Raw genomic sequence first — 25,500 nt, forward strand, 5'->3', positions numbered from 1 at the left:
GCTGAGTACCAGTAGCTGAGTGACAGAGGGGTATTGCCTTCTATGGATCTTTCTGGAGGCATATGTCTTGCCACAGTTAGGAACACACTGTTGGGCTAGATATACCTTGTGCCAGGACTGCTCCTATGTAACAGCCAGATTATGACCAAGTGAAGATGCCCAGGTGCCAGGATGACATCTCCACCATCTGGAGGTGCATGCCTGGGGATCCTTGGATCGTGACTGTTTATACACACTAATACCACATCCTGTAGAATTCCATCAGTTTTATTTTATCTGCACAATCCAGGGACCAAAAAGTCGTAGTGAAAAATGGCCCCCAAATGGTAAAGAGACTCCTCCCTGGAAGAGAGGGGAGTGGTTGTGGGCGGGAGCCCGAGCACCGCCCCTAGCAGGGGGCATTAGCCCCCTGCCTCCTCCTCTCACCTGGCTGGCGCCCACGCCCCCTCGGCAGGCATCGAGGGGGCGTGTTCAGCAGCCTTTTGCGGCGGCGCCAGCCTCTCCTCGGCCTCATTCTTCTCCGTCCTCTCGTCGCGAGTCACCCACCCTCCACTCCCTTTTAGCTCAGGGTCTTTGTTCGTTGGCCTTGCTATGGACCTTAGGTTGGTCGCCCTGGTTGTCTAGGGGGCCTGGTAGGAATTTTTCCATTTGGCATTAGGCTTTTTGGTTTTTTCGCCTACCTCGTAGCAATCGTCACAACTTTTTGTGGTATTGGTGGGTAGGTTAGGCATTGGAATAATGTGTTGTGGTGTGTTGAAGGGCTGGGTGTGGCCATCGCCTATGCCTTCAATTTTTGGGTATTCCGTTAAAGGAATCCGGCGGTCATGTACTCTGTCCGATGCCTGCTTGGCGGGAGGCCATGGCACGACCCCCGGTGACATCAGGGGAGAGCCTATAGTTGGATTAGCATCAACAGGCTCCACCTACTGGTGAATAAACCCACCACCTATAGTCATCCAATGCCTAAGCCAATACCTTTTCACTGCTGTAATCAATAAAGTTGTGGCCTTTTCTTGCACATTAACCTTATATCATGTGTCCTTGTGTATTTATTTCACATCGCGGGGGTCAGGTCCTCGAACCACAACTAGTCATTCTGTTTTGCCGAGCCTAACCCTGGTTTAAGGAACCATTTGGCGCCTAGCTTATATTTCTTTCTAACACTGCTTGAATGCTCTCCCCAGGGAGGCTCACCTGGTGTCATCACTAGGTACAGGGCAAAAACTTTCCTCTATAACCAGGTCTTTGGCCTTTTAGAAGTGGGTGGGGATGTCTTTAATGTATTCCTCTTTCCTCTTGGCTTTCATGTATCTATGTGGGGTTTACTGTCCATCTGTTAGGTTGTAAGTCGCTTTGGGTTGCCCTGGGCAAGATACAGCAACTGATAAATCTAATAAATAAAGCAATAAAATAAATAAAATAGCTCAGAGCTGGTTCTGGGCTGGAGGGATATGCAGAGGTTTGCGTCCGTGTGTCCCAGGTGATTGGAGCTCTAACCTCCCGGCAGGTACAGACACAGATAAAGAGCTCAATGCTCCTGTCTGTTTGTCTTTCCTGTTGGTGAGCCTTTGGGAAGTGGTGCCCAACAGCCTGTGCCTCCCTCCTAAGTATGAGAAGCAGTATAAATATCCCAAATGAAGCATTATTTAAATGGCGATGAGCTCTCTTATCTGGGTTAACCAAACTCTAACCCAATTAACTCAGCTGGCTTTGCATATTTTAAACAGTGTATTTAGTCCAATTAAGTATTGTTTTGAGTATTCCATGCTTATTTGGCATCAGCATGGATAATATACTTGCTTAATGATTCAATAATGATTTAACAATCTTCTGAAATTGGAGGGTGATTTTGTGCTACTTAAAACCCACCTTTGGAACTGCTTTGATTTCACCAGTCCAAATCAACATGTATTATTCATGGAAATACATACATTTAGGACCCCTTAACATATATTATTTGCAGTCCTGATAGAGAGCCAGAATGTTGGTTATTTTGTCTTTTCCAGTTTGACAGAACTGTTGATGAGGTCAGGCATCTGCCGAATTAGAGGAACCAGCCGTGTGATAGGGAATGCTAACACGTCCAACTGCTTCTTTTTGTGTAACAGCAAAGCTTTAATATGGAACACAGAATAACTCCTAATGCATTTTGGGATCTTTCAAATTGAGTTACTGATTTGATTTTAGCCACCTGTCCAGCGACTTCCTACTTGTTGCTCTTCTTTTGTTGATCTAGATTAGCATCTGTTAAGGGACCCCTTAACACCTTCCATTTTTCTCAAAATAGTAATAAAAGAAGCAGGTAAAACAGGGACTCCTTTCATAAAAAGGGGAACTGACTACAGATGGGGAGCTTAGTGAAAAATTTCAGCAGAGCCAGAAATAACTATGTCACCTTAGTGAAGAAACGCCTCCCATAGTTGGAAACTTTCAAACCCCAGGAGCTATGACCAGGGTCTTCTACCTCCTAGCCAGATTACACAAAGTGAGCAATTGAGGTCACCCTATTTTATCCAGTACCATCTATGTGGATTTCATCCATGTATCCTATAAGGCTGGCATCCCAAGTTATATGACAACACAGGCTTCTTTTGAAAACTAAGGGTTGGTTCACATGTGTAATCCTTTTCAGTGGAGGCAGTTCACCTATTCAGTTTCCAGGGATCATGAGAAATGAAGTAAGGAACATATGCAAATATATGCTCCTAAGTTTGATCAGGAACCTCCTGGAAAATGCCATTCTGTAACTCCCATGAATGTAACAGCAGCACTATGTACTACAGTTCCACAGGAAGATGGACAATACAAGCTGGATCATATACTACTACTACTACTAGTAGTAGTAGTAGTAATAATAATAATAATAATAATAATAATAATAATAATAATGTGATAAAATATTACAATAGAAGGCCACAAACATTTGCTTTTTAAAATGTATGACCTCCCAGATGTTGTATGCAATTCCCATAACCACTGACCCCTGGTCATGTTGGCTGGGGACTGGTGGGAGCTGGCAGTCTTTACAGCAATTAGGGGGCCACAGGTTAGTTACTGCTGATTTAAAAGTTCACCATTTAGGAGAAATATTGATTTGAAGCATTCCAATGAATGTGAAACCCTTTCACAAGCCCCCTTTCCCCAGATGGAAATCTACATCTGAACATTTTTCATTTTCTTTTTCTTTTTACTAGATCCACTACATGCTTATCAAAATATTGTTCAGTAGTTTTTCATTGTTTAGCTATCTTGTGTCACCGTAGATATTGTACATTTCAGTAGAAACTTGCCAACGAATGACTGAATTTTTACAAAACAATCAAGACTTGCTCTTGATATTTTTTTTCATGTACAAGCACAAATTACCACTGTCTATCAACTTATCCTAGAAAATGTTTTATTTCATGATATTATGCACTGTGAACAACAGACCCTTCTGGTGTCATCTGACGCACAATTTATTGTTCATTTCAGGCTATGAATACTGCAATAAATTAATAGGAATAAAGGGAAGATTTGAATAAATTTGCAGGCTACACTTAAAAACTTCATGGCCATTAGTATCTTCTGGTCATTCAGTAAACTGTGTGTTATTACACTCCTGTAGGGTTGTGGAAATATGAGCAATTTCATGGTCACAGGCAGTCACATACAAGCATACAATTTCACCTCTGCCCTGATCTTACCAGGAAGGCAAAGGAGAGCCTTTCTTTCAATCTTGGTCTTCTGCCTCATGTCCTGCCCATGCTAGATTCCTCCTCCAATGATCTGGACCCCCCAGATACTGGTGGAACTCAGGAAAAGTGCAGCACAACAGCTTCAGAAGACCAGGGACCCTCAGGGGAGGCTGGCAAGTGTCCTGCCCTACAGAAAGGGAGCCCAGTCTCTAAAGGAGAGGCAGAACCATCCCTGAGCCCTCAGGTGAAAGTGTCCCTGACTGGTGCAGGACAGGTTCTAAGGTATGTTGCAGTGTTTAGAAATTAATGGCACGCATTAAAAATAAAAGAGACATTTAAAACAAGACTAAAACCCCAAGAAGGTGATGATGCTACATCATAACTGCACATGGAAGCTCACTTGACTGGATCCAATCCTGTGTCAACATCTCCCCCCCATCTGGAATGCTTAACTTGGAACATCTTCCCTGTTGTGAAAAGCTGTCTGCATGCAAAGGTATTTTGAGATGGAAGTATTTTTTATTATTATTATTAAAAAAGTGATTTCACTTCTCGTGCATTCTGAGCAGGCACAGACATGTGTGAAGGCTCTTGAATGTTTTAATACAGGGACAAATTAAATGTGGTTGTGTGAAAGCAACTGAACGCATGCCCCACCCCCCCAATGTAAACAGTCATTGCAAAGGGTGAGGTGTGCAGCAGGATCAAGATCACAGCAAATGGAGAGGTTCCTGCTTGGCTATGATCAGGGTGAAAATCCCCCTCCTCATTTGCTATTGGGATCAATGGAGGCTTGCCTCCTGGAACTAGTAGCAGCTAAAGGGGAAGAGTGGGCATTTCACTGAGATCATAGAATGAGGATTGAAAAACTCTCCCTAACTGCTGAGGTCCTGATTCTTCATGCACATGTTAGCTGCTTTCAAAGTTGTGTGCACACCTTACATTTAAAGCATCCCTCACAGAATCCTGGGAACTGTAGTCTGTCTACCACAGAGCGACAATTCACAGTACTTTTAACAAACTAAGGTTCCCATGATTCTTTGGGGGGAGAGAATCATATTTTAAATGTATGGTGCATACGCAGCCACTGCTTTTAGTTTGGTCCTTATTCTGGATTAATCAAGAAGGGATGTATTTAAATGTTTTATTGCATGGGTGTCAAGTTGAATAAAATATTGGGGGGGGGGGGGGGCGGGCGGCAGCAAGTAAACCCTGCACTACATAATTGATGACATGACAGCCCCTAGGAGTTGGCTCCTATGTTATATTGTTCAGTTTGTATTCATGGCTTTGGCTTTAAAGGTAAAGGTAAAGGGACCCCTGACCATTAGGTCCAGTCGTGGCCGACTCTGGGGTTGCGGCACTCATCTTGCTTTATTGGCCGAGGGAGCCAGCGTACAGTTTCCGGGTCATGTGGCCAGCATGACTAAGCCGCTTCTGGCGAACCAGAGCAGCGCACGGAAACGCCATTTACCTTCCCGCCGGAGCGGTACATATTTATCTACTTGCACTTTGACATGCTTTCGAACTGCAAGCAACGGGAGCTCACCCCGTCACGGGGATTCAAACCGCCGGCCTTCTGATCGGCAAGTCCTAGGCTCTGTGGTTTAACCCACAGCGCCACTGTGTAAAGTTTTCAGGATGGTTAAGAAAACAAATCTAAATAGGGCAATATCCAGCCACAGTGAAGAACACCAAATTCCTGTTTATTTCTTCATTTCAGTGGAAAGGCTCAACTCTTCTACATGGAAATAGATGAGTCCTAAAAATGCTTAACTCTGGTTTGGATTGAGCTTCTAACCTTTAAAAACTAGGGGATGCATAAGGATTTCTGCCCTCTGGTCTGCTACTCCTTGTTCATGCAAAGACTGTTAAAAACTCCCTTTGGGGTATATGTGTGCATCTGTTTGTTTGGGGCAGGAACACTTGGCATGAATCTAAACAGAGGCAAACTGATAAAATGTTTGCCATGCTTCCAAACTGGACGTTTCCCAAACAATTATTCCCTCAGAGGATGTTAAGGGCAAAAGTTTGCCCTGTTTCCAAATGGAACAGATGTGCCAACAGATTTTGGCACTTTTCCTGGATACCTTCCCTTGAGACTTGGGTTCCCCAGAAGAGGATTTGCACAGCTACCAACTGAATAAAGATTATTAATTATATGGAGCTTAATCCAAGCCACAATAGATTCTATACCCATATTTCCCTGTTCCAAGTAAAATGCTGTAATTAGAAAGAATTTTCACTTTTAACATTCACTACAAAGCACTCAATACAGAAAACACGACAAAGAAGCAATATACTCCTGTCTTTATTATATTATTGGAACTTGAATTGGCTGATTTCTAGTCATTGCTCAATAAAGTTAACACCCCTGCAAGGGTGAATCAACCCCCAAACATTTGCACTCATTTACTGATGTTTGAAGGTTACATAAAGGCATGCAAAGTGACAAATGAATGCTTGACTTGACATAGGAGCCAACTCCAGGGGCCGTGGGTACCTGGGCACCCACAATAATATAATTCTAGAAGCCGGGCACCCACAAAGTCAATGAGAAAAGCCAGCAGGAGGCAGCACTGTCTCCAAGAAAGAAGCAGTTCAGCTCCGCCCTCCGCAGCCAGTGAGCGAGGCACCCTTTTCCAAGTGCGGGGGGTTGCCTCAGACATGGAGGCAGAATCTCTCAGAGTCCAAGCCCCTTCCCACGGAGAAGGAGGAAGAGGAGCCGCTGCCGCAATGCAGACATGTGATGCCACACGTAGCTTGCGCGTAGTGCATGTGACGTCCACATTGCGGTGGGCACCCACAATCCTGAGGGCAAGTTGGCACCCCTATGCCATATCAAGATATGTAAACCATGTAAAATCAGGGAAAGGTTGACCACAGCCTCATATAGCCTCCCTTTCCCAGTATTCCTGCTCCTAGAACAGGCTTCCTCAACCTCAGCCCTCCAGATGTTTTGAGACTACAGTTCCCATCGTCCCTGACCACTGGTCCTGCTAGCTAGGGATCATGGGAGTTGTAGGCCCAAAACATCTGGAGGGCTGAGGTTGAGGAAGCCTGGTTTAGAATAACAGAATGCCACTTAGTTCCAGATGAGCGAGTACCATGTTTTTTGGAACTGGCAAAGTGGGTTCAAATCATAGCTGTCAATGTTTCCCTTTTATAAGGGAAATTCCCTTATTCCGAATAGGATTTCACGCAAGAAAAGGGAAAAGTTGACAGCTATGGTTCAAATCCAGTATCAGCCCATGTTCTTACATGATGGGCAAGCTTGGGCAAACCAATTTTGCTTATACAACTGTAATATATGTAATATATGTAATATCTAGACAATACGAATCTATTCTCTGACTCACAAGTAGGCTTAGGATGTTTGCTTAAATCTTCAAGTTGTTCACCTAAGGGTGATTGTTTTTATTGACTAATGGTAGAAATAATATTTAAACTAGGAACAATCATTCCACTAGTAATATCCCAAGCTCTTTAGTGTGAAGAGAAAGCAGGGTTCCGAAAAACTAAAACAGCTGCTTTTGTATTTTGGGATTAAAATTATGCAAGGAATTGATAAACTTGGGAGGATTTGCTTGATGCAACCAGTTCAAAAATAGTCTCATTGTTTAAAATCCTGTGGCGGAAGCAAATCTATAAGTTACTTCTCAACACTAAAGTTTATCTCAGTTTAAACTGTCAGCAAAAAACGTTTCTAAAGTACTTCTTTCTCTGAGAGCTGAAGACATAGCAATACAGGGAGACTTATGAACAACTACTTTACAAAAAATATTTGAAACACAATTTACTTAGCAACGTTACTTGGCTGAACTGATAGATCCTGAAATCAGGAAAAATGTTTTGTTTTACTATGGAATATACAGTTATGGAAGGAAGAATGTTAGGCATTTTGCGGGATCCTACAATGTTCAGACAACACATGGCAGCCATGCTAGGGAATTAGGTCCCCTTTGAAATAAGGTAAGGGACAACAGCAATAGCAACTGCTGTCACTGGGCAGTGCTGTGGAACCCATCTGCTACAGCTTACCTGAACTGGGCTGAGGCAGAACAGGATGGCAATGAGGTCAGGGCAGTGCAGATGCACTAGTGGAGCTAATCCAGCTCTCCTGTTGGTGTGTCTGCACAGTTTACCTGGAGGGTACTAGGGCGGGGCAGCAGTGAGGCTGGGTCTATGCACAGCTGGAAGAGTCAGACTGTTTCTACCAGTATGTCCATGCAACCCCAAGCTTACTGCCACTCTGCTCTGGCCTGCCCCAGTGCTGTTCAGGTAAGTTGTGGTGGCGCCTATGTTGGGAAGGTGGGCTTGTGGGTTTCTTGCCACACCAACTGCTACTGGGCAACAGTAACGTCATTTTGGCACATGTTAAAACTCACTGTGCGATACAGCAGCAAAAAAGCTAAAGCTATTCTAGGCTGCATCAACAGAGGTATGGTGTCCAGATCAAGGGAAATAATAGTACCCATCTATTGTGCCTTGGTCAGACCACACTTGGAATACTGTGTTCAATTCTGGGCACCACAATTTAAGAAGGATGTTGACAAGCTGGAACGTGTGCAGAGGAGGGCAACCAAGATGATCAAGGGTCTGGAAAGCCTTATGAGGAACAGTTGAAGGAGCTGGGTATGTTTAGCCTGGAGAATAGGAGATACGATAGCCATCTTCATATCTCAAGGGCTGTCACATGGAAGATGAAGCAAGCTTGTTTTCTGCTGCTCCAGAGGCTAGGACCTGAACTAATGGCTTTAAGTACAGTGGTGTCCCGCAAGACGAATGCCTCGCAAGATGAAAAACACACTAGATGAAAGAGTTTTCCATTTTTTGAGTCATTCCGCAAGACGAATTTCCCTATGGGCTTGCTTTGTCTTGCGAGTTTGTTTCCTTTTTCTTAAAGTCGCTAAGCCGTTAATAGCCGCTAAGCCGTTAATAGCCGCTAAGCCGCTAAGCGCCGTGCTTCGCAAGACGAAAAAACCGCAAGACGAAGAGACTCGCGGAACGGATTAATTTCGTCTTGCGAGGCACCACTGTATGGAGGAAACTAGTAAATTCCTTTTCAACACAGATTCCAATAAACATTGGGATTAACTCTCATTTAAGTATTCCCCATTTTTTTTTGAAGCAGCACCATGTTCCACCTTCCTTGCAGTTCCATGTCTAATTAAGAATAAAATAAACACCTCCTATCAGGTTTCAAAAGTACCAGAGCTTCATTGCCAGCATTGCCCAATTACCATTCACATCAAGTTAATGAAGCAGTGCTTATTATAATACATAGGATGTCACTCAAAATGAACTTGTACTTTGAAGAAAGAAGGGGTCTTACCAAGAAACCATCCGTGTACGGGAAATGTGCTCTGGAAGGGTCTTCGGCTGTTGGGCTCAGCGGTTTGGGGTCAGACAAAGAGCGCTGCATCACCTTGGCGGACTTGGGGCTCAGCTGCGGAATCTTGGGGACCTCAGAATGCAGAATCTTCTGAGGACTAAGGTCTTCAGGGACAGGCTTCTCATAGGGTACAAAGGCCGACTCTATAACTGCAGCCGGAGATACAGGCGAAATGGGAGAATAAAGTACTTTGGGAGATTTGGGAGGGGAAGGGGCTACCTGAAGGGTGGGTTCTGGCCGGAGGTGTGAAGAGTAACCTATTTCTAATGGTGTTGGGCGCTTTTTATCTTTCTGAGGGGAGGTAGCTGTGAGGTATTGGGGGCTTTGGGTGTCTGAATCCGTTTCTGTCTGACACCCCAAACTTCCTCCTTTGTATGTCTTTTCTGGAGCTGAAATGTGTTTTACGATTTCTACCTTTGCATCTAGGTGGGCCCTTGCTGAAGGGGTCCGTATTGTCCCTACTGGCTCTGTCTGTACGGATATCTCTGCCACCGTTTGCACTGCAATACTGGCGACTTGGGGAAACGGCTTAGGCTTGTCTGCCTCAGTGGTACCTTCGTATTTCCCCACACGGGCTTTCCTCCTTGACCTGTTGGTCGGATCCCATTCATCTTGGTCCTCATCGTCTGTCTGAACACTGGTATCCACACTCTTTTTTGTTCTCCTCCTCCTGTCTGCATAGCCCATGTCCGCACCATCCTCATCGTCGGTTTGAACTCCGCTCTCCACTATCTTTTTAAGACACCTAGGCTCTTCTTCCAGAGCTCCGTCAAGTTCCTCGTATGGGCCACGCAGCTTTGGCATGGAGCTCCTCTTTTTCAGCTGCTTTTCCTCTCTCACATCCACGTCTTTGAGAGACATCTCTGAGACAGAGCTTAGCAGGCCAGGCCTGGGAATGTACTGAGTGACACCATCTGACTGAACTGTGTACCAGGCTTGGCTTTGTGGAATTTCGATTCCCAGCACAGCAGAAGCAGTGGTAGTGGCTTCATCACCAGCCCAAAACTGCCCGTTGGGGGCAGCAGCATACTGGCCTTCAAGGATGACTTGGTCTGTGGTCGTCTGTGGAGACACAGTTCCAGACTGTTCGTAATTGTACTGATAGATCTGCTGGATCTTCTGCTCTTCCAAGTGCTGGTGGAGCTGATGCTGCAGGTGCTGGATTTGTTCAATGTGCATTTGCTGCTGCGCTAATGTTTCCTGCCTCATCATGAACTGTGCCTGCCTCTCTTCTTCTTGCTGATATAAGAGGTGGTGCTTCATGGAATGCAACTCTTCAAGCTTCTTCTGAACCATGAATTGCTCTTGTTCTCTGAACCGCTGAATTTCTTGACGCTCCCACTCAAGCTCCTCTGCAAAACGTTGCTGCTGTAGTTTCTCGAGCTCTAGAAGTTCACGCTCCAAGTCAAGGTGCTGCTGTTTGCCTTCTTCCGGGGCAATGAGGTGTGTAGCTTCATCCTCAATTATATCTACAAAAGCTTCTGAAGCTGTAGTGAAAACAGGCATCAAGTTGGTTGGCTCACTAGTAATGGCTTCCATGGGAAAAGGTTGCAACCCTGGGTCAATGTCGATGTCAGTAATTGCACCCTCTTTCTCAGAGGCTACAGTTGTCAAGAAATCATATGATCTTGGAAGTGCCTGGCTATGCTGTAAGTTTGATAATGAGGGCATTGTGTCAACTGTCTGAAGAGCAGATAGGTCTCTAACGGAAGTACTGAAAATAGAACCAGGTTGTGTGGTGATAGCAAATGTGGATGGCACTGGAGTCGCAACGGATGAATAAACAACTCCATTAGATGATCTCAAAACACTTCCAGTGCCATAAGGGGATCCTACGGATGGTACTATTCGTGCTTGGGAATACTGAGGTGCACTGATCCCAATGCCAGAAATTACTTGCCGAGTCTCTGGGTAAGGACCCGTAATCTTGCTTGAGTAATCCATAACTTCACCTGAAATTACAGGGCAGAGTTATAGTCCAGTCTTTCAAAACAAAGCCCTCTTTTGCGAGTTCTGCAAGCCATCCCATCAAGATGAGTTAAATGAGCGGAAGAGCAGGGGGCAGCTGCATGCAAATCTTCACTTTAATGCTCTACATTAGCTGTGCAGGAGGGAAGGGGGGGGGGAAGCATTTCCTGAACATGCAGGCACATGCAGGTACCTCTTTGTGCAAAACGATTTATATAACGAAGAAACAAAAAATAAAAATAAAAATGCATGTATAAATCCCAGCAGTTTGCCACAATGTCCAACATAAATTTTAATAAAAAGGGGAAGAAAAAATAGAAAATAAAAATAATTCATCCTGAAATGAGATGAGCAACACCATTACCATATTTCAAAGTAAGATCTGAGGCCTTGTCATACTGACCTGTTGTTACTCTGCCAGAAGTTAAGTCTACTGCTACATCTGTTGCCCCAACTTGGTAATCAAAGGTATTCTTGCTTTTGTACATAAAAAGTCCAGCCTCTGATAAATTGGTATCTGACATAGAAGGTTTCATACCTCCTATTCCTTTATAACCATAGGGCCCTGAGCGGTCATACTGATAGTGATCATCTCTATAACCAAAACGATCTTCAGGTAGTGTTGTGGCAGGGGCTTGAGCTGTACAGCTCCTGCCAAATGGTAGCTTGTAAATAACATCACAACAAACAGCCCTTCTCCCTGCAGTCAAGTCCACAGGTTTTTCATCATCTTCTATTACAGTGGTAACAATTCCTGAAGTTGTTTCATCCACTGTCACCATGGTTCTGTGGGATTTTGTGGTGCTGAGATCAACTACTTCACTCTCGACTGGTTCATGAGTAGTGGAAACGTCCGTCCAACCATTGGTTACACCCACAGGAGGTACCATAGCAGGCTTTGTAGTGCCCCATGTGGCTGGAGTACCTAGGGACAAATTTATTGGCACCTCATCTCTGTCTGCAGAGAGTCCCTGGATGCCTGTTACTCTAGGTCCAGGCTCAAAATGTTTTGCTGTTGTTAGCTGCAGTGGAGTTGTCATCGCATGCCCCAGATCTACAAGACTTTCTGTACTTGTACTATAGCTTACAGTAGCTGTGCAGGTCACTATTGTAAATGTTTCAGTGACTGGTGCTAAAGAGATACCAGCTGTTGATGCAGCGCTGAGATTTATGATAGCTGGCTGAACAGTGCTTACTGGCCGACCCAAAGTGTCACTTGCCATAATTTGCCTTCTCACATCCGTGGGAGCAGAGGATAGGTCCATGCAGCTACCTGCCCTTTCCACATCCATTTTAGTCAAGGTGCGAAGATCAATGACATCACCAAAAACATGGAATCTCCCATTCTCTCTATATCTGGGTGGTTCAATGATATGTGCCGGCTCTGGGGGTATGGTTATGGAAACACTATCTAATCCAGCATTTTTGAGCAAAGACACTGTAGTCCTGGCAACCTCTGTTGATATTAATTCTGTTGCTGAACTAGGAGCTATCTCAAAAACTGACCGTGCACTGACAGGAACAGGAGAAACAGATTGCAAAGCTCCTGGACCATATTTGCTTCGATCACTTATGCTTTGCATTTGCAGGGCAGTCATAGTTGGAGTGAATAATGATTGTACAACCTGTGGACCCTGTTCTTTAGAGGGAGATCCTGAAGGCCAACTGGTAATTGCCTGACTGGTAATAGACTCTGTGGGAGTGCCAGGCTCAGAGGGCAACGTGATAACAACATAGGTTTCCCCTGAGGATTTGGACAATCTTGGGGAAGATTTATTAGAATGTGGAGACAGCGGGGAAGTAGGGGATGGCAACCTATACTCTGCAGGGGAAGCCAAGTTCAAAGTCATACTGCTGGTGAAAGACAAGCCCACTGGTTTTGGCTGTGTTTCTGCTGGTTTGTGAACAGTGGTCGGTAGCTGAGGAACTGTTGGTTTGGGAGCAATAGGGGGTTTTATTATTTCGGCAGGTCTGTGAGTGAACACAAGTCCTGCTGGAATTGAAGCTGGCTTGGGAGGAACAGGAGGGGGTGTCGATGTGTACATTTTTGTGACAGGTGGTCCAGTCATGTTTATAGCAGATGTTGCTTCCGCTGTTTTGACGTCACTGGCAGATGGTACTAGGATGGGAGTTGTGGTCACTGGAGCCTTAGCTAGGGGTTTCTTTTTAGGATAAATAGCTGGTTTGGGCAGAATAGGTGGAGGAGGTGGGGGTGGAGGTGGAGGAGGTGGGGGTGGAGGTGGTGGGGGTGGCTGAGCTGGAGACTCAAAAGAAGAGCTTTTGTAAAATGAATATGTTTGGGGTGTAACAGGTGGAACTGGAGAAATGGCAGATGGCAACACAGATACTGTAGGCATGGCAGAGGAGGATACTGGAGCTGTACATGTAAATTTCTGGTCAGATGTAGCATCTGTTAAAGCTCTTCCTGTTATGGTCACAGGAGGTCTTGCCTGTTTGTCTTCATAAAGTCCCTTCATAACATCAAACTTGGCTGCATCTTTTACAGCTTTCTCATCTTGTGGTGGGAACGTTTCTATGGCATCAGAGACAGAAACTAAGGGCTTGGGCTTTGTTTCTACAGAGGCTGATACAAAGGATTCAGTTTCAGAAAGGGAAACCATAACCTGATCTGCAAGGGTCTCCTTAGCAGCTTCAGAGTACTCTTTTGTGGAACTTATAGGAACTTGGGTCACTGAGCTGGTCCCTTCGGAATCTGGAAACTTGCTAATAGCATCCACTGTTTCTATGTAACCTGAAATCACGCCATCTGGTGAAGAACTACCAGTGGTGTAAACTGAAGATGTGGATGATGTTAGGGAAGACGTATCTGATGGTATAATGGACGTGGCACTTTCTGAGGCCTCTGAGTACATCAATATGGATGTTTCGTGGGAAATTATTTCTTCAATTTCTCGGGCGTAATCTGTGAGATATTCATCCTCTATTTCTTCAGTTGTGAAATGCTGAGTAATTTTGACATCCGGAATAGGAAGCACTGAAGAGCTTACTGAAAGTATGTCTGAACTGGATGAAATAGTGCTTGACGTCAGGGAGGTGCTTTCTGTTACCTCTCCGGATATGCTTGTTTTTGTATCTGAAACTGTAATTAATTCAGGAGATGGCTGGGTAGGACTGGAGCCTGGAGTCAACTGCATTTGTTGTCGCCTGATAAGTTCCTCATAAGCAGCATCTGCATCCAAGAGCTGTTTTTCGTCACTTGAAGATGGCGCCACACTGTCCAGTACGATTATCTCATGACTTTCTGGCATGATGTAAGAGCTAGACACAATGTCTTCTTGAGGCATACCTGAATGCAAAGACTCTATCCTGTAATAGTCCTTTTGTAAGCTGGTAGGCTTTTGCATAGGTTCTCCATATATCTGATCTGGGGGCGCTGATGTTTTTTCTTTCAGTTGGCTAAATTCATCACCCTCTTCTTGCCTTGTCATGAGGCTACCCTCCATAGCCCCACTATAGGCATCTTCTACTAAAGATTCATATATATAGTCCTCTATTAGCATGCCACCATATAAAGGCTCTTTCTCAAACACTTCGTCTTTTTCATTTACATCTGGAAGTGGCTTGGCTTTGTGGGATGTATGCAGGATTTCTTCATATACCTCTTCAGCACTTCTTAAAGGCTTTTGACCGCTCTCTTCTTTGACAAACCCAACAGGCTGCTCTTCCGTTGGAGAATATAAAGAGACAGCTGTAGGTAATTTGTAAACCTTCTGCACTTCTATTATTTTTTCTGGGCTGATTTCAAAAGCTTCAGGATCTGACTCAATACTTGGGGAATATTCAGAACAGGAAGACCGATGTAGTTCCTCCATTTCTGCTGCCTGACGCAGTTCTTCTGTCGGAGAAGCATCCTCAATCGGAGATAGGTTACTTGGTGGTGTCTTTGGCCGTTCTCTTCTTCTCTGGGCTCTGAGCTCATCCTTGTCTTTCTTGGATTTTTTGCTAGAGCTCTTCCTTTGCTGCTGTTGCTGTTGTTGTTGCTGCTGCTCTAATTCACGTTGCTTCTCCTGCTCTTTTAGCAACTCTTCCTCCTCCCGAAGCTCCTCTTCTTCGGAAGAATCTTCAATAGTTGGAAGAAGAGGACCATGCGTACGATGCCTGGCTTTACGATGCTGCTTACTTTCTCCACCCATTTTTTTGTGGCTGGGACTGCTGTCACTATCTTCATCAAGGGATGACACAGACGTAGGAGATGTACCTGGAGTGAAACTGGAGGCATGCAGACTTGAAGATCCTTCTCCTCTTGACCTATCCTCTGGTGAATCTGTAAGACTCTCCATCTCTAACTCTGGTTCTTCATCAAAATATAGACTTCCCTTTGGTTGTTCAGATTCCTCAGAATATTTATTTGCTATTGTGCTATTAAGTTCTATTGTTTTGAAACGCCGAAGACCTCCTCCTGTTACAGTGATTTCTTCACTTTCTTGACTTTTTGTTTCCCTGTATTTTGGTTCTGGACTTTCATCAAATGTCTCATCATCATCATCATGCCAGGAATGGCGTCTGCTGGCATCCTCTTCATAGCCTGTGCTACTTTTGCGCGTCATCCTCTTATGTTTTCCAGCTATTGCTTTTTTGCTTTTCACTTCTTCCTTCTTTTGACTCTCACTTGTACAGATTTCTTTCAGCTGGTTTCTCATGAATTCATCATCTTCAGAACCTGACGCATCTTCATCAGCACTCATCTCCATGATCTGTTTTCGAATGAAGTCTTCATCGTCACCTGACCCTGGACTGTCTTCTGGTTTGTATTCATCACTGCTGGAAGACCCAACGCTGGTCCGTCTTTTTCTCCGTGGGACAGGTGAATTCTCACTCTCGCTGCTATCTTCTACAGAGTCATAGCGCTGCCTTCTTGTTGATGTATCTTCTGTCGCTTCTGTCTTCTGCTTGTACCCCTTCCGAGAAGATACACCTTGCTTACTTACCTCTGCAGAATCTCTTCCATCTTTTTCTTGAATATTTAGTTTTGCCAAATCCTCATCAGAACTGTAAGATTCCTGTGTGCTAGGTGTGGACTTTGCTCTATGTGGCTCTTTTGCCTGCTCACTATAGACACCATAAAGGTCTTTGGTCTTTAGAGGCTTCTCTTCAATGAGGGAACTTGCTTGAGCTTCCAAAATGGATAACACAGTGCTTTCTAGCTTAGCAAGATCGGAGGGACTGGTTGGGCTGCTTTCATGTGAAAGGCTTTCTTTTATACAAGTTTCTTTCAAAACATCCTTTTCATCACTTGGAATAAGACTGGGAATTTCACCAAGTGAACTTGAGATCCCATCAGATGAGTAACCGGTGTCACTTAGACCTTGTGGACTTTTTTGCTGCTGTGAGCTTGATGTGTCTGATTTGTCATCTTCTTTTTCCTGAAATATATATGAGCGCACACACATATTAAGATTCAGATTCAACTAATAGCATCACTCATCCAAAATAATGTTAATATCTATTATGATCATGATAAAAATGGTCAATTAACAAAAACAGTTTGACAGTTAGGTTAAAGTGCTAAACTAGAAGTGGAGAAATATACTAATTCTCTTATCCAACAATTTTAATCACAAAAATGCCACTTGAAATAAGACTTTTTCAATTAAATGTAATTATGCTCTGTTCAATAATTCAACTGAAATTCATTCTGACAAGCTTTTATGCAGTGCAAATAGGGGAAAAATTATTATCAAGAAAATTTGGTGATGAACACAAATTTGGATAGTTTTAATAGGGGGTTGCCAAATTCATGAAAAGATCATCTATTTTCGACAACCTTGGTGGGAGAATGAAAATTAAATATGGAAGATTTGCTATGATTATAGGCATCTTTCCCCCAAAACCTATTTTACTTATTGTGCTGTTGTTTTTTATAGGCTAGGATTTGGAGCCTCATGATTGCGTGAGGAAACTGATATCCATTGCCCTTGGAGAATTAAAATGATATTTCTCAGCATTTAGGAGGGCGAGGGGTTTGTTTGTTTTTTAGCTCCTCTTACAACATTGTGGAAAATAGAAATGTATGGATTCTAACTGAAGCTTATTCATAGGTTGTGGTATGTAGCCCAAACCATGTTCACCAAACCCTGAAACCTTTTAGAATACCATGAAGCTCTCCTGTGCTATATCAAAGATCAACCAAATGAATCTACAGCACCTCAATGACCAGTTACAGATAATTTAAAGGAAGTCTTTTATCACACTTGACAGTGTTATTAACATCACAGAGACTCTTCTCTTAATATTTGATAATTTGATAATTTGTAGGAAACAACAGTTTTGAAAGTAAGTATAGGCATGAATGCATGAAGTTGGGCAAAGTTTTGTTCATTTCAGTATACACGAACCTACCACAACCAAATCTGCATGGACTTGTTTTAGTCACTTATGACTTGTTTTAGTCATTCTATGTCAGTAAAAATGGTGGTGTGAATTAAAGTTAGTCATTCAAAACAAATTGGGTGCACTTCAGGAAAAGTTAAAGCACTTTAATTTCTATTTATTTCAGCTGGAGAGTGAGGCATAAATGCTTGACATTTCTCTCACTGAGATAAATGGAAATTAAAATGCTGAAATTTGCATAGGCTGTGATCATTGTTTCTAGGATCTGGACCCATGTCATTCAATGAAGGAAGAGTTGGGAAGGAAAGTTAAACACTCACTGCTTTCTCCTTCAGTGCTTCCACATGATCAGGCTTTGGCAAAGGTACTGGCTGAGCGGAGATTTCTTCTTTTTGAGATTTCTGAGCTTTAGATATGGTTTCTGGAATAGTCATCACTGAATCCTCTTTTTTTACCTCCTCCTGTTTTATTGTTTCTTTTCGTACCTTGACTTCTAGTTTTGCTTCAGAAAACTGCTCTTCTACCACAGCCATGACTGGTTTATGTTTGGGCTCAGGAAAAGGGGGTGTCTCTTGTGAGGGTAGAGACCTGGTGTCACCTTCCAGGGTTTCTGCCAATTGTGTTTGATCGTTACTTGACTTGGAAGAAGCTGGATCCCTCTGAAGTGTTTCTATCAGTTTTCTCTGCTGAAGTTCTACACCATCCCTTTGAATCTGCTCAGCAGAGGCTGTCTTCACTATTTCCCCCTGAGTTAAAGCTGAGTTTTCCTGCTGAATTTGATCAGCGGATGGAACTTTGGCCAGTTTTGCTTGCTGGAATTTTGGATCGGCTCTTTTAATTGTCTCATCTGAGGGTACTTTTGTCAACTTTTCTTGCTCAAGCTTTGCATCTTCCTTTTGGATTTCCTTCTGAATCTGATCAGCAGATGGCGTTTTTGTCAATTTCACTTGTTGGATCTTTGGATCCTCCTTCCGAATCTGATCAGCAGATGGCGTTTTTGTCAATTTCACTTGTTGGATCTTTGGATCCTCCTTCCGAATCTGATCAGCAGATGGCGTTTTTGTCAATTTCACTTGTTGGATCTTTGGATCCTCCTTCCGAATCTGATCAGCAGATGGTGTTTTTGTCAATTTCACTTGTTGGATCTTTGGATCCTCCTTCCGAATCTGATCAGCAGATGGTGTTTTTGTCAATTTCACTTGTTGGATCTTTGGATCCTCCTTCCGAATCTGATCAGCAGATGGCGTTTTTGTCAATTTCACTTGTTGGATCTTTGGATCCTCCTTCCGAATCTGATCAGCAGATGGCGTTTTTGTCAATTTCACTTGTTGGATCTTTGGATCCTCCTTCCGAATCTGATCAGCAGATGGTGTTTTTGCCAACTTCGCTTGCTGGATGTTGGGGTCTTCCTTCTGAATTTGCTCAGCTGATACAGTCTTGCCCAATTTTACCTGCTGAAGCTCTGGGTCTTCCTTCTGAATTTTACCAGATATTTTCCCCAACTCCTTTCGCTCTTCCTGTTGAATGCCTTCTGAGATCTTATCGGCAGATGGCTTTGTGGTTAGTTTTGGCTCTTCTTTGGGAATCTGATCAGCCAATTTTTCCTTCTGAATTTTTGAATCTTCCTTTGAAGTGCTTTGAATAATTTTATCAGTTGATGCCAATTTTTCTTGTTGAACTTTTGAATCTTCCCTTTGTGTACCTTCCTGGATTTTATCAGATGAAATTGCCTTTGCCAATTTGCCCTGTTGAAGTTTTGAATCTTCCTTCTGAATTCCCATTCCTCCTCTTGCCTTTTCCAGCATTTGAACTGAAGTCTTCTGCTCAACAGGTTTAGCCTGGCTTTGAGGAGCAGTTGATGGCTTGGGTGATGATTTTGAAAGTACAGGAGGTGTTATTTTGTCCATATCCCCAAGCTGTCCTGATAATGCTCTTTGTGTCTGGCAGTTTAAGCACAGCCATTCTTGGACCTATAATATAAAAATAACGTTACATTAATTAAGGATATTTGCTGTGTTAAAATATCAATATTAAAGCAATATTAAATATTAAACATCACCCTGACTTTACAAACTTTTGGCTGCGACACTAAATATACAATGGGTTGTATCAAACTAAGTCATACTTGATGTATACCTATTGAAATCATTGGTTTAAATTAGTCATGTTTAACTTAAAGTGAACGGATTTAAATGGGCCTAATCCAAGTATGAGTTAAACTGCAGTCCTAACCTCACTTACCTGGGAGTAAGCACCACTGATTTCAACAGAACTTACTTTTGAGTGGACATGGTTAGGATTGTATCAGTTGGATAAAACCAATAAATATTGTAAATCATTGGAGATATTGTCCACAGAACCATGGCTACCATTTTAGTAGCATAAATTAGGAGTGTCCAGAGATTAAAGTGTTGCAGTTGATTAACTACCTGTACTGAAATGGACTATATAACTGTAAATATATTCACAAAAAGGCAAACTCTTATACAGAGATCTTTTCAAAGATATTGAAAACAGAGTGAAATAACTTAGGATTTAATAAATTAAAGCACCACTCCTTGTTAGGGCAGGCAAAAATTATTATTCTCATTCTCCTTACTTGGTTCAAAATGGTTTTAAACAAGGGTACCATGCAATCTCTGTCCTGCTGATTAAAATTTGCTCCCACTGATTAATCAACTACCAGTTCAACATACAGACTTAAGAGAATTCTTTGCTTAACAGACATGACAAAGAATGAATGGCACGCATCATCTGAAAACACCAACGACTGAGTTGTATAAGGAAGTATAGTTCTGAGCAGAAATCTTGTAATAAGCTTTTTTTTATTAATTTAATACCTAGAATAAAATCCAACTGCTAATAGATATTCACAAGGCCGTCTCTGGCTAAAATAATTAGGAATAAAAGCTCTTTTAAAGAGCACCGGAAAATATAGCTCACTGCATGCTGTGTGTTGTTGTACTGTAGATTTAACTCTTACACGCAAAGCACCAAAGTCTGCTATTTCAAAACTAATTTTTGTGGAATGTAATATTTTTTAATTTCAATTTTTGGACAAAGTTAAAGAGAACAGTAATGATTACTTTCTAAAAGTTTTCAATGTTTTTGGGATACATTAAGTCAACAGTCTGAGGAATGACCCAGCCAATTTCTACCTTGTAAGATGTGCGACTTATTTCAATGCAAGAATGAGGCACATCTGTTGCTAAAAAGCTAAGAGGACGTTCAAAAGTCAACAGATGTGCATACCTAAATCTCTCCACTGAAATAAGTGGGAGCTAAAAATGCTTAGCTTTGGCTTGATTATGCCCTGATTTCTGTGGTAAGTTTCTACCATGTTATAGGAGCATCCATGAATGTTGGGAAGCAAGGAAACCTTTCACAGAATCATAGATAGAATCATAGAATTGTAGAGCTGGGGGGAATTCTGGTGGTCATCTAGCACAGTGCCATGCAACACCGCCCCAAAAAAATCTCTCCTCACAGTTTGCAGTCCTGCTAAGCCAAAAATCTGCAGGACATGGAACAACTTAATGCAGTCCTCCTAGGTGATTTCCAGTAGGGACCAGAGAAGGGAATTCCCCCAGTTCCTATAGAATATGCATGCCATAAACACCACAGTCCTCAGAAATGAGCAGTGCTCTGAAGGGATACTGAATAATACTGCCTTTTTAATAGAATCAGAAAATCATAGTGTTGGAAGTGGCCACGATGGTCATCTAGTCTAACCCCCTGCAATGCAGGAAACATGGGACTCAAACCCACAATCCTGAGATTAAGGCTGGATCTATATATAAAAACCGATATGGGGGGGGGAGCTTCCAAGGCAATCTGCCATTGACTTTGGATTCTGCTCTACAGCGCCATCTGTGTCGCATTTTTATAACACATTTTAACGTTGCAAATTGACCTGTGTAGCTGAGTCCTAAGAGGCTCACGCTCTACCAACATAGCAAAACTAGAGCTTACATACAATAATTAAGTTGTCTCTTTCTTACTGGAAGCTAGTTTTGTGAAGCTACGAAAGGAATGAGAGGAACCGCAAACAGAGTCCCTCTTCAAAGATCGACGGAAAAAGTCCCTCCCCCATTGTTTCCATCTCTTCCTTCCACCTGCAGACTTGAACAAAGGCATTTCTGTAGCAAAATTTATAATCTACTTGGGGTGAAGTGGGGACATGAAGCAAAGCCTAGCAGTTATAATCCCAATCAGCTGAAAATCCACTTTCCTGAGGCAAAATTCACCTGCCCAATAACATGGCGCCTACTCGCAACTGTCTCTAAATGAAATCGTACTAGATTTCTTGCACTTGCCCAAACTGCGATTCCAGAAAGCACCAGCTACAAATATAAATGTGTTCTCCCCACCTTTCCAATCAAATTTGCAAAAGGATCCCAACTTCACCATTGGTGCAAGTTGGGGCTGGAAAATAATGTTACCTTTCCCCAGTTAACAGGCTATACAGTGGTACCTCGGGTTACATACGCTTCAGGTTACATAGGCTTCAGGTTACAGACCCCGCTAACCCAGAAATAGTGCTTCAGGTTAAGAGCTTTGCTTCAGGATGAGAACAGAAATCATGCAGCGGCAGCAGGAGGCCCCATCAGCTAAAGTGGTGCTTCAGGTTAAGAACAGTTTCAGGTTAAGTACGGACCTCCGGAACGAATTAAGTGCTTAACCCGAGGTACCACTGTATATCCTAACAGATAGGCATTGTTTTGCAGGTTAGTCAAGTATAGATAAGGAGTCCTACCTCTTCAGTAATCCCAATAAGCGGAACTCCATTTTATAGCTCTTATTTTTAAACACTACTTTTAAGTAAAGTGCATATGTAAGGTCTGTGCTTATACAGCTCTGCTTAGAGTCTCTGTTGTACAGTTTTCTACAGCGGGTTTTCCAGTGAAGAAACAAATGTAAAATCCTTCTTTCCCAATGTGCACAGGTTTTTAAAAAGTGCCTTGTCAGTGCACGTTAGGTTTTGAGAACTGCGTGCTCATTTGAAGCCTCTAAAGTAAAAGAAAGATTCTATGAACCTTATTATGTCATCAGCCTCTAGGCTGTTGGTTCCCTGTCAGAATGGTTTTCTGTAAAATTGAATTTTGTACCGTGAAGTCATATGCCTCAGCTTTAGCCTTGTCTTCTCCTCAGTTAACCTCATGCCCTGAATGCAAGCTTCTTCCCGGGGCCATCTTTTCAGTTTGCCTGCAACCCATATTTATTAGGGCCCTAGAAATGGACATTCCGCCCCACCCCTGGTAAACACTAATGTTCTCTGCAATAGTATTGTAAGAAATCCAGTAGCCAATTTGATTATTTCAAATCAATATGCCACATTCAGCCCCTCTCATCTTGGCCTCCCTGCCCTCTAGCCTCCTTGATTTCTAGATGTGGGGGAGCAGAAGAAACACTGAAAGAAGCAGTAACTTGGAGAGAGAGTGGACCAACTGGTTTGGCGCTATTTAGTTTTGGTATGATCTCCTTATATATTGCAGTTTTTTGGGGGGAGTTGCTCTATTTCACACTACTTGTCCTTCGTAAATCTTCTCTTGCTTAAACTGCTATTCTTCCAAATTTCACAACCACATCTCTGCAAGCCTGATTTGCATTTTCAAAACAATATGAGAACTGAAGCACAGCCACCTTTCAGAATTCTCTGAATTTTCAAATGCAATTCTTTTGCCAAGTGTACAAAACATGAATAAAAATGCAAATATTGGTGAAAATAACATACAAAAATGTATTATTTTAGGGGAAATATTGTTGCAAAAAATTGTATAAAAGGAGAAATTTGCAGTATAATGCTGATGAATTTTCATGAGGACTTTTTTTAACAAAACAAAGAAATCACAAATTGATGTGGAGATATGGAGAACTGAATTTAAGATTTGAATAATGAGAAACAGAGAAACCCAACCGACAGATTTGACAGTCTCTATTTGACGTGGGTGGCGCTGTGGGTTAAACCACAGAGCCTAGGGCTTGCCGATCGGAAGCTTGGCAGTTCGAATCCCCGCAACGGGGTGAGCTCCCGTTGCTCGGTCCCAGCTCCTGCCAACCTAGCAGTTCAAAAGCACATCAAGGTGCAAGTAGATAAATAGGTACCACTCCAGCGGGAAGGTAAACGGCGTTTCCGTGCGCTGCTCTTGTTCGCCAGAAGCATCTTAGTCATGCATCTCTTTCTTAGATCTTTATAAAGGGCAACAATACCTGAGGCAGAGCTGGCTCTGCCGTTAGGCAGATTGGGGCAGAAGCCCCCAAGATGGCAGCTTGAGGCTGCCTTGACCTGCCTCCACTGCTGGTGCAGACGTGATGCTGGTATGAGTGCCAATTTCAGCTTAAATTGCATGAGATTTTGTGCAATTTCAGTGAGATCTCCTCTGAAATTGGCGCCGATGCCAGTGTCACTTCCCCCCCAGTGGCGGAGGCAGCACGGCGAGCGGAGAAGTGGTGCCAGTGGCAGACCTGACCTGAGATCCTCTATTTCACTTCATTTGGTGGAGTGTTCCCGTAATTCCCATCTAAGAATGCTGAAGGCATAGTTTGAAAACGGTGGATAGCGAAACCTTTCAAAAACATGATGAGGTAGGTAAGTGTTTAAAAAATACACTTGCAGAACATGATCTCTTTTGCATTATTATTATTATAGCATTCATTATTAATAATATTAATTGTGCGTAATGGAAATTGAAAAATATAATATTAAAATCAGTATTAAATATAATCAAAATTATATGTAACCAGGAGTACTTCTTGCAATGGACCTGTGTCCATTGCAAGTGGCCTGGTTTCATACAATGCGATATACTAAAGTTTGGTTTGTCATGGCCGTGCAAAGGTGGCCGCAGCCGCCCTTAGGTTGGTCTGGTTGCTATGAGTCTGCCTCTCAATCCAAAGCCCTTCCTAAACGGGCTGACTGGGAAGCCAGTGATGGTGAAGCTGAAGTGGGGGATGGAATATAAAGCTACCTGGAAACGATGCCTTATGAGGAACGGCTAAGGGAGCTGGGCATGTTTAGCCTGGAGAAGAGGAGGTTAAGGGGTGATATGATAGCCATGTTCAAATTTATAAAAGGATGTCACATAGAGGAGGGAGAAAGGTTGTTTTCTGCTGCTCCAGAGAAGCGGACACGGAGCAATGGATCCAAACTACAAGAAAGAAGATTCCACCTAAACATTAGGAAGAACTTCCTGACAGTAAGAGCTGTTCGACAGTGGAATTTGCTGCCAAGGAGTGTGGTGGAGTTTCCTTCTTTGGAGGTCTTTAAGCAGAGGCTTGACAACCATATGTCAGGAGTGCTCTGATGGTGTTTCCTGCTTGGCAGGGGGTTGGACTCGATGGCCCTTGTGGTCTCTTCCAACTCTATGATTCTATGATTCTAAAGGTGTGGATATCTCTCTGTGAGGCTCTCGTATTTTCTTTTCTCCTCCCTGGTCCTGTTTATTGCTGCCTGTGTTGAGCTAAGCCAAGGTTGGCCTTAGACTTGCAGCTAAGCGTCATCCTTACTAACTATGAGTGGTAGCCTAAGTTGGTTCTTGGCTACTGACCATGGTTAGCAAGGAGGTAGCTTAACCACAAATGAGTCCCAGTTTGGACGGCACGCTCAGCCAAACCTTGTGCTTGGCAGAGCAATTGAAAAGAGCCCAGACATTTGCACAGCCACAGGAAGCCAGTTTGGCTTTCTGTGTCACGTGAACCAGGCTGGTGATTTTTTTAAAGTCAAAGTTGTGATTCGCATGATTCAGCAAAAGATTAAGATTTTAAGCGCCAGATATTGTGAGAGATACAGCTGAAGGTGTTCTCTGCTATTGGCTAATGTTGGAAATAGGTCAAGATGTGACTTCATGTTAGCAACAGTTCACTGTGATAGTACTATCCATCGTGGAAACCAGGAATTCGCATTTCAGATTTCCCATGCTTCACGTTCTCTAAATTAAAGATCTGCCTTTTGTATTCACAGTCTTAACATGTCTTTTCTATGAAAAGAATTGGTTATAAGTAGTGAAAAGGATGTTGCATGTTACCAGAGCAGAAAGAAAATAATCTCAGTAATCATATTTGGTGTGCAGCTGATAGCAGCATGGTCACATGGCCTGTTGTTGCTATGGC

General features: G+C 43.0%; 1 protein-coding gene across 6 annotated transcripts in view; it reads right to left on the reverse strand.

Annotated features, from left to right (window-relative positions):
• The window catches only part of PCLO (piccolo presynaptic cytomatrix protein), a 243,460-nt gene that overhangs the window by 99,294 nt on the left and 118,666 nt on the right, over positions 1-25,500 (reverse strand). For all 6 annotated transcript variants that reach the window (XR_014526251.1, XR_014526252.1, XM_083503300.1 and 3 more), the window contains exons 4-6: positions 17,712-19,361; positions 11,444-16,424; positions 9,013-11,024 (exon numbers count right to left, since the gene is read on the reverse strand). Coding sequence is in view for 4 of the 6 variants with exons in the window: in XM_083503300.1 (XP_083359426.1) it covers positions 9,013-11,024; positions 11,444-16,424; positions 17,712-19,361 (8,643 nt within the window). In the remaining 2 variants the exon portion in view is untranslated. The remainder of the gene's footprint in view (positions 1-9,012; positions 11,025-11,443; positions 16,425-17,711; positions 19,362-25,500) is intronic.

Source organism: Podarcis liolepis (genome assembly GCF_965112155.1).
Source record: "Podarcis liolepis genome assembly, chromosome: 5".
NCBI lineage: Eukaryota > Metazoa > Chordata > Lepidosauria > Squamata > Lacertidae > Podarcis > Podarcis liolepis.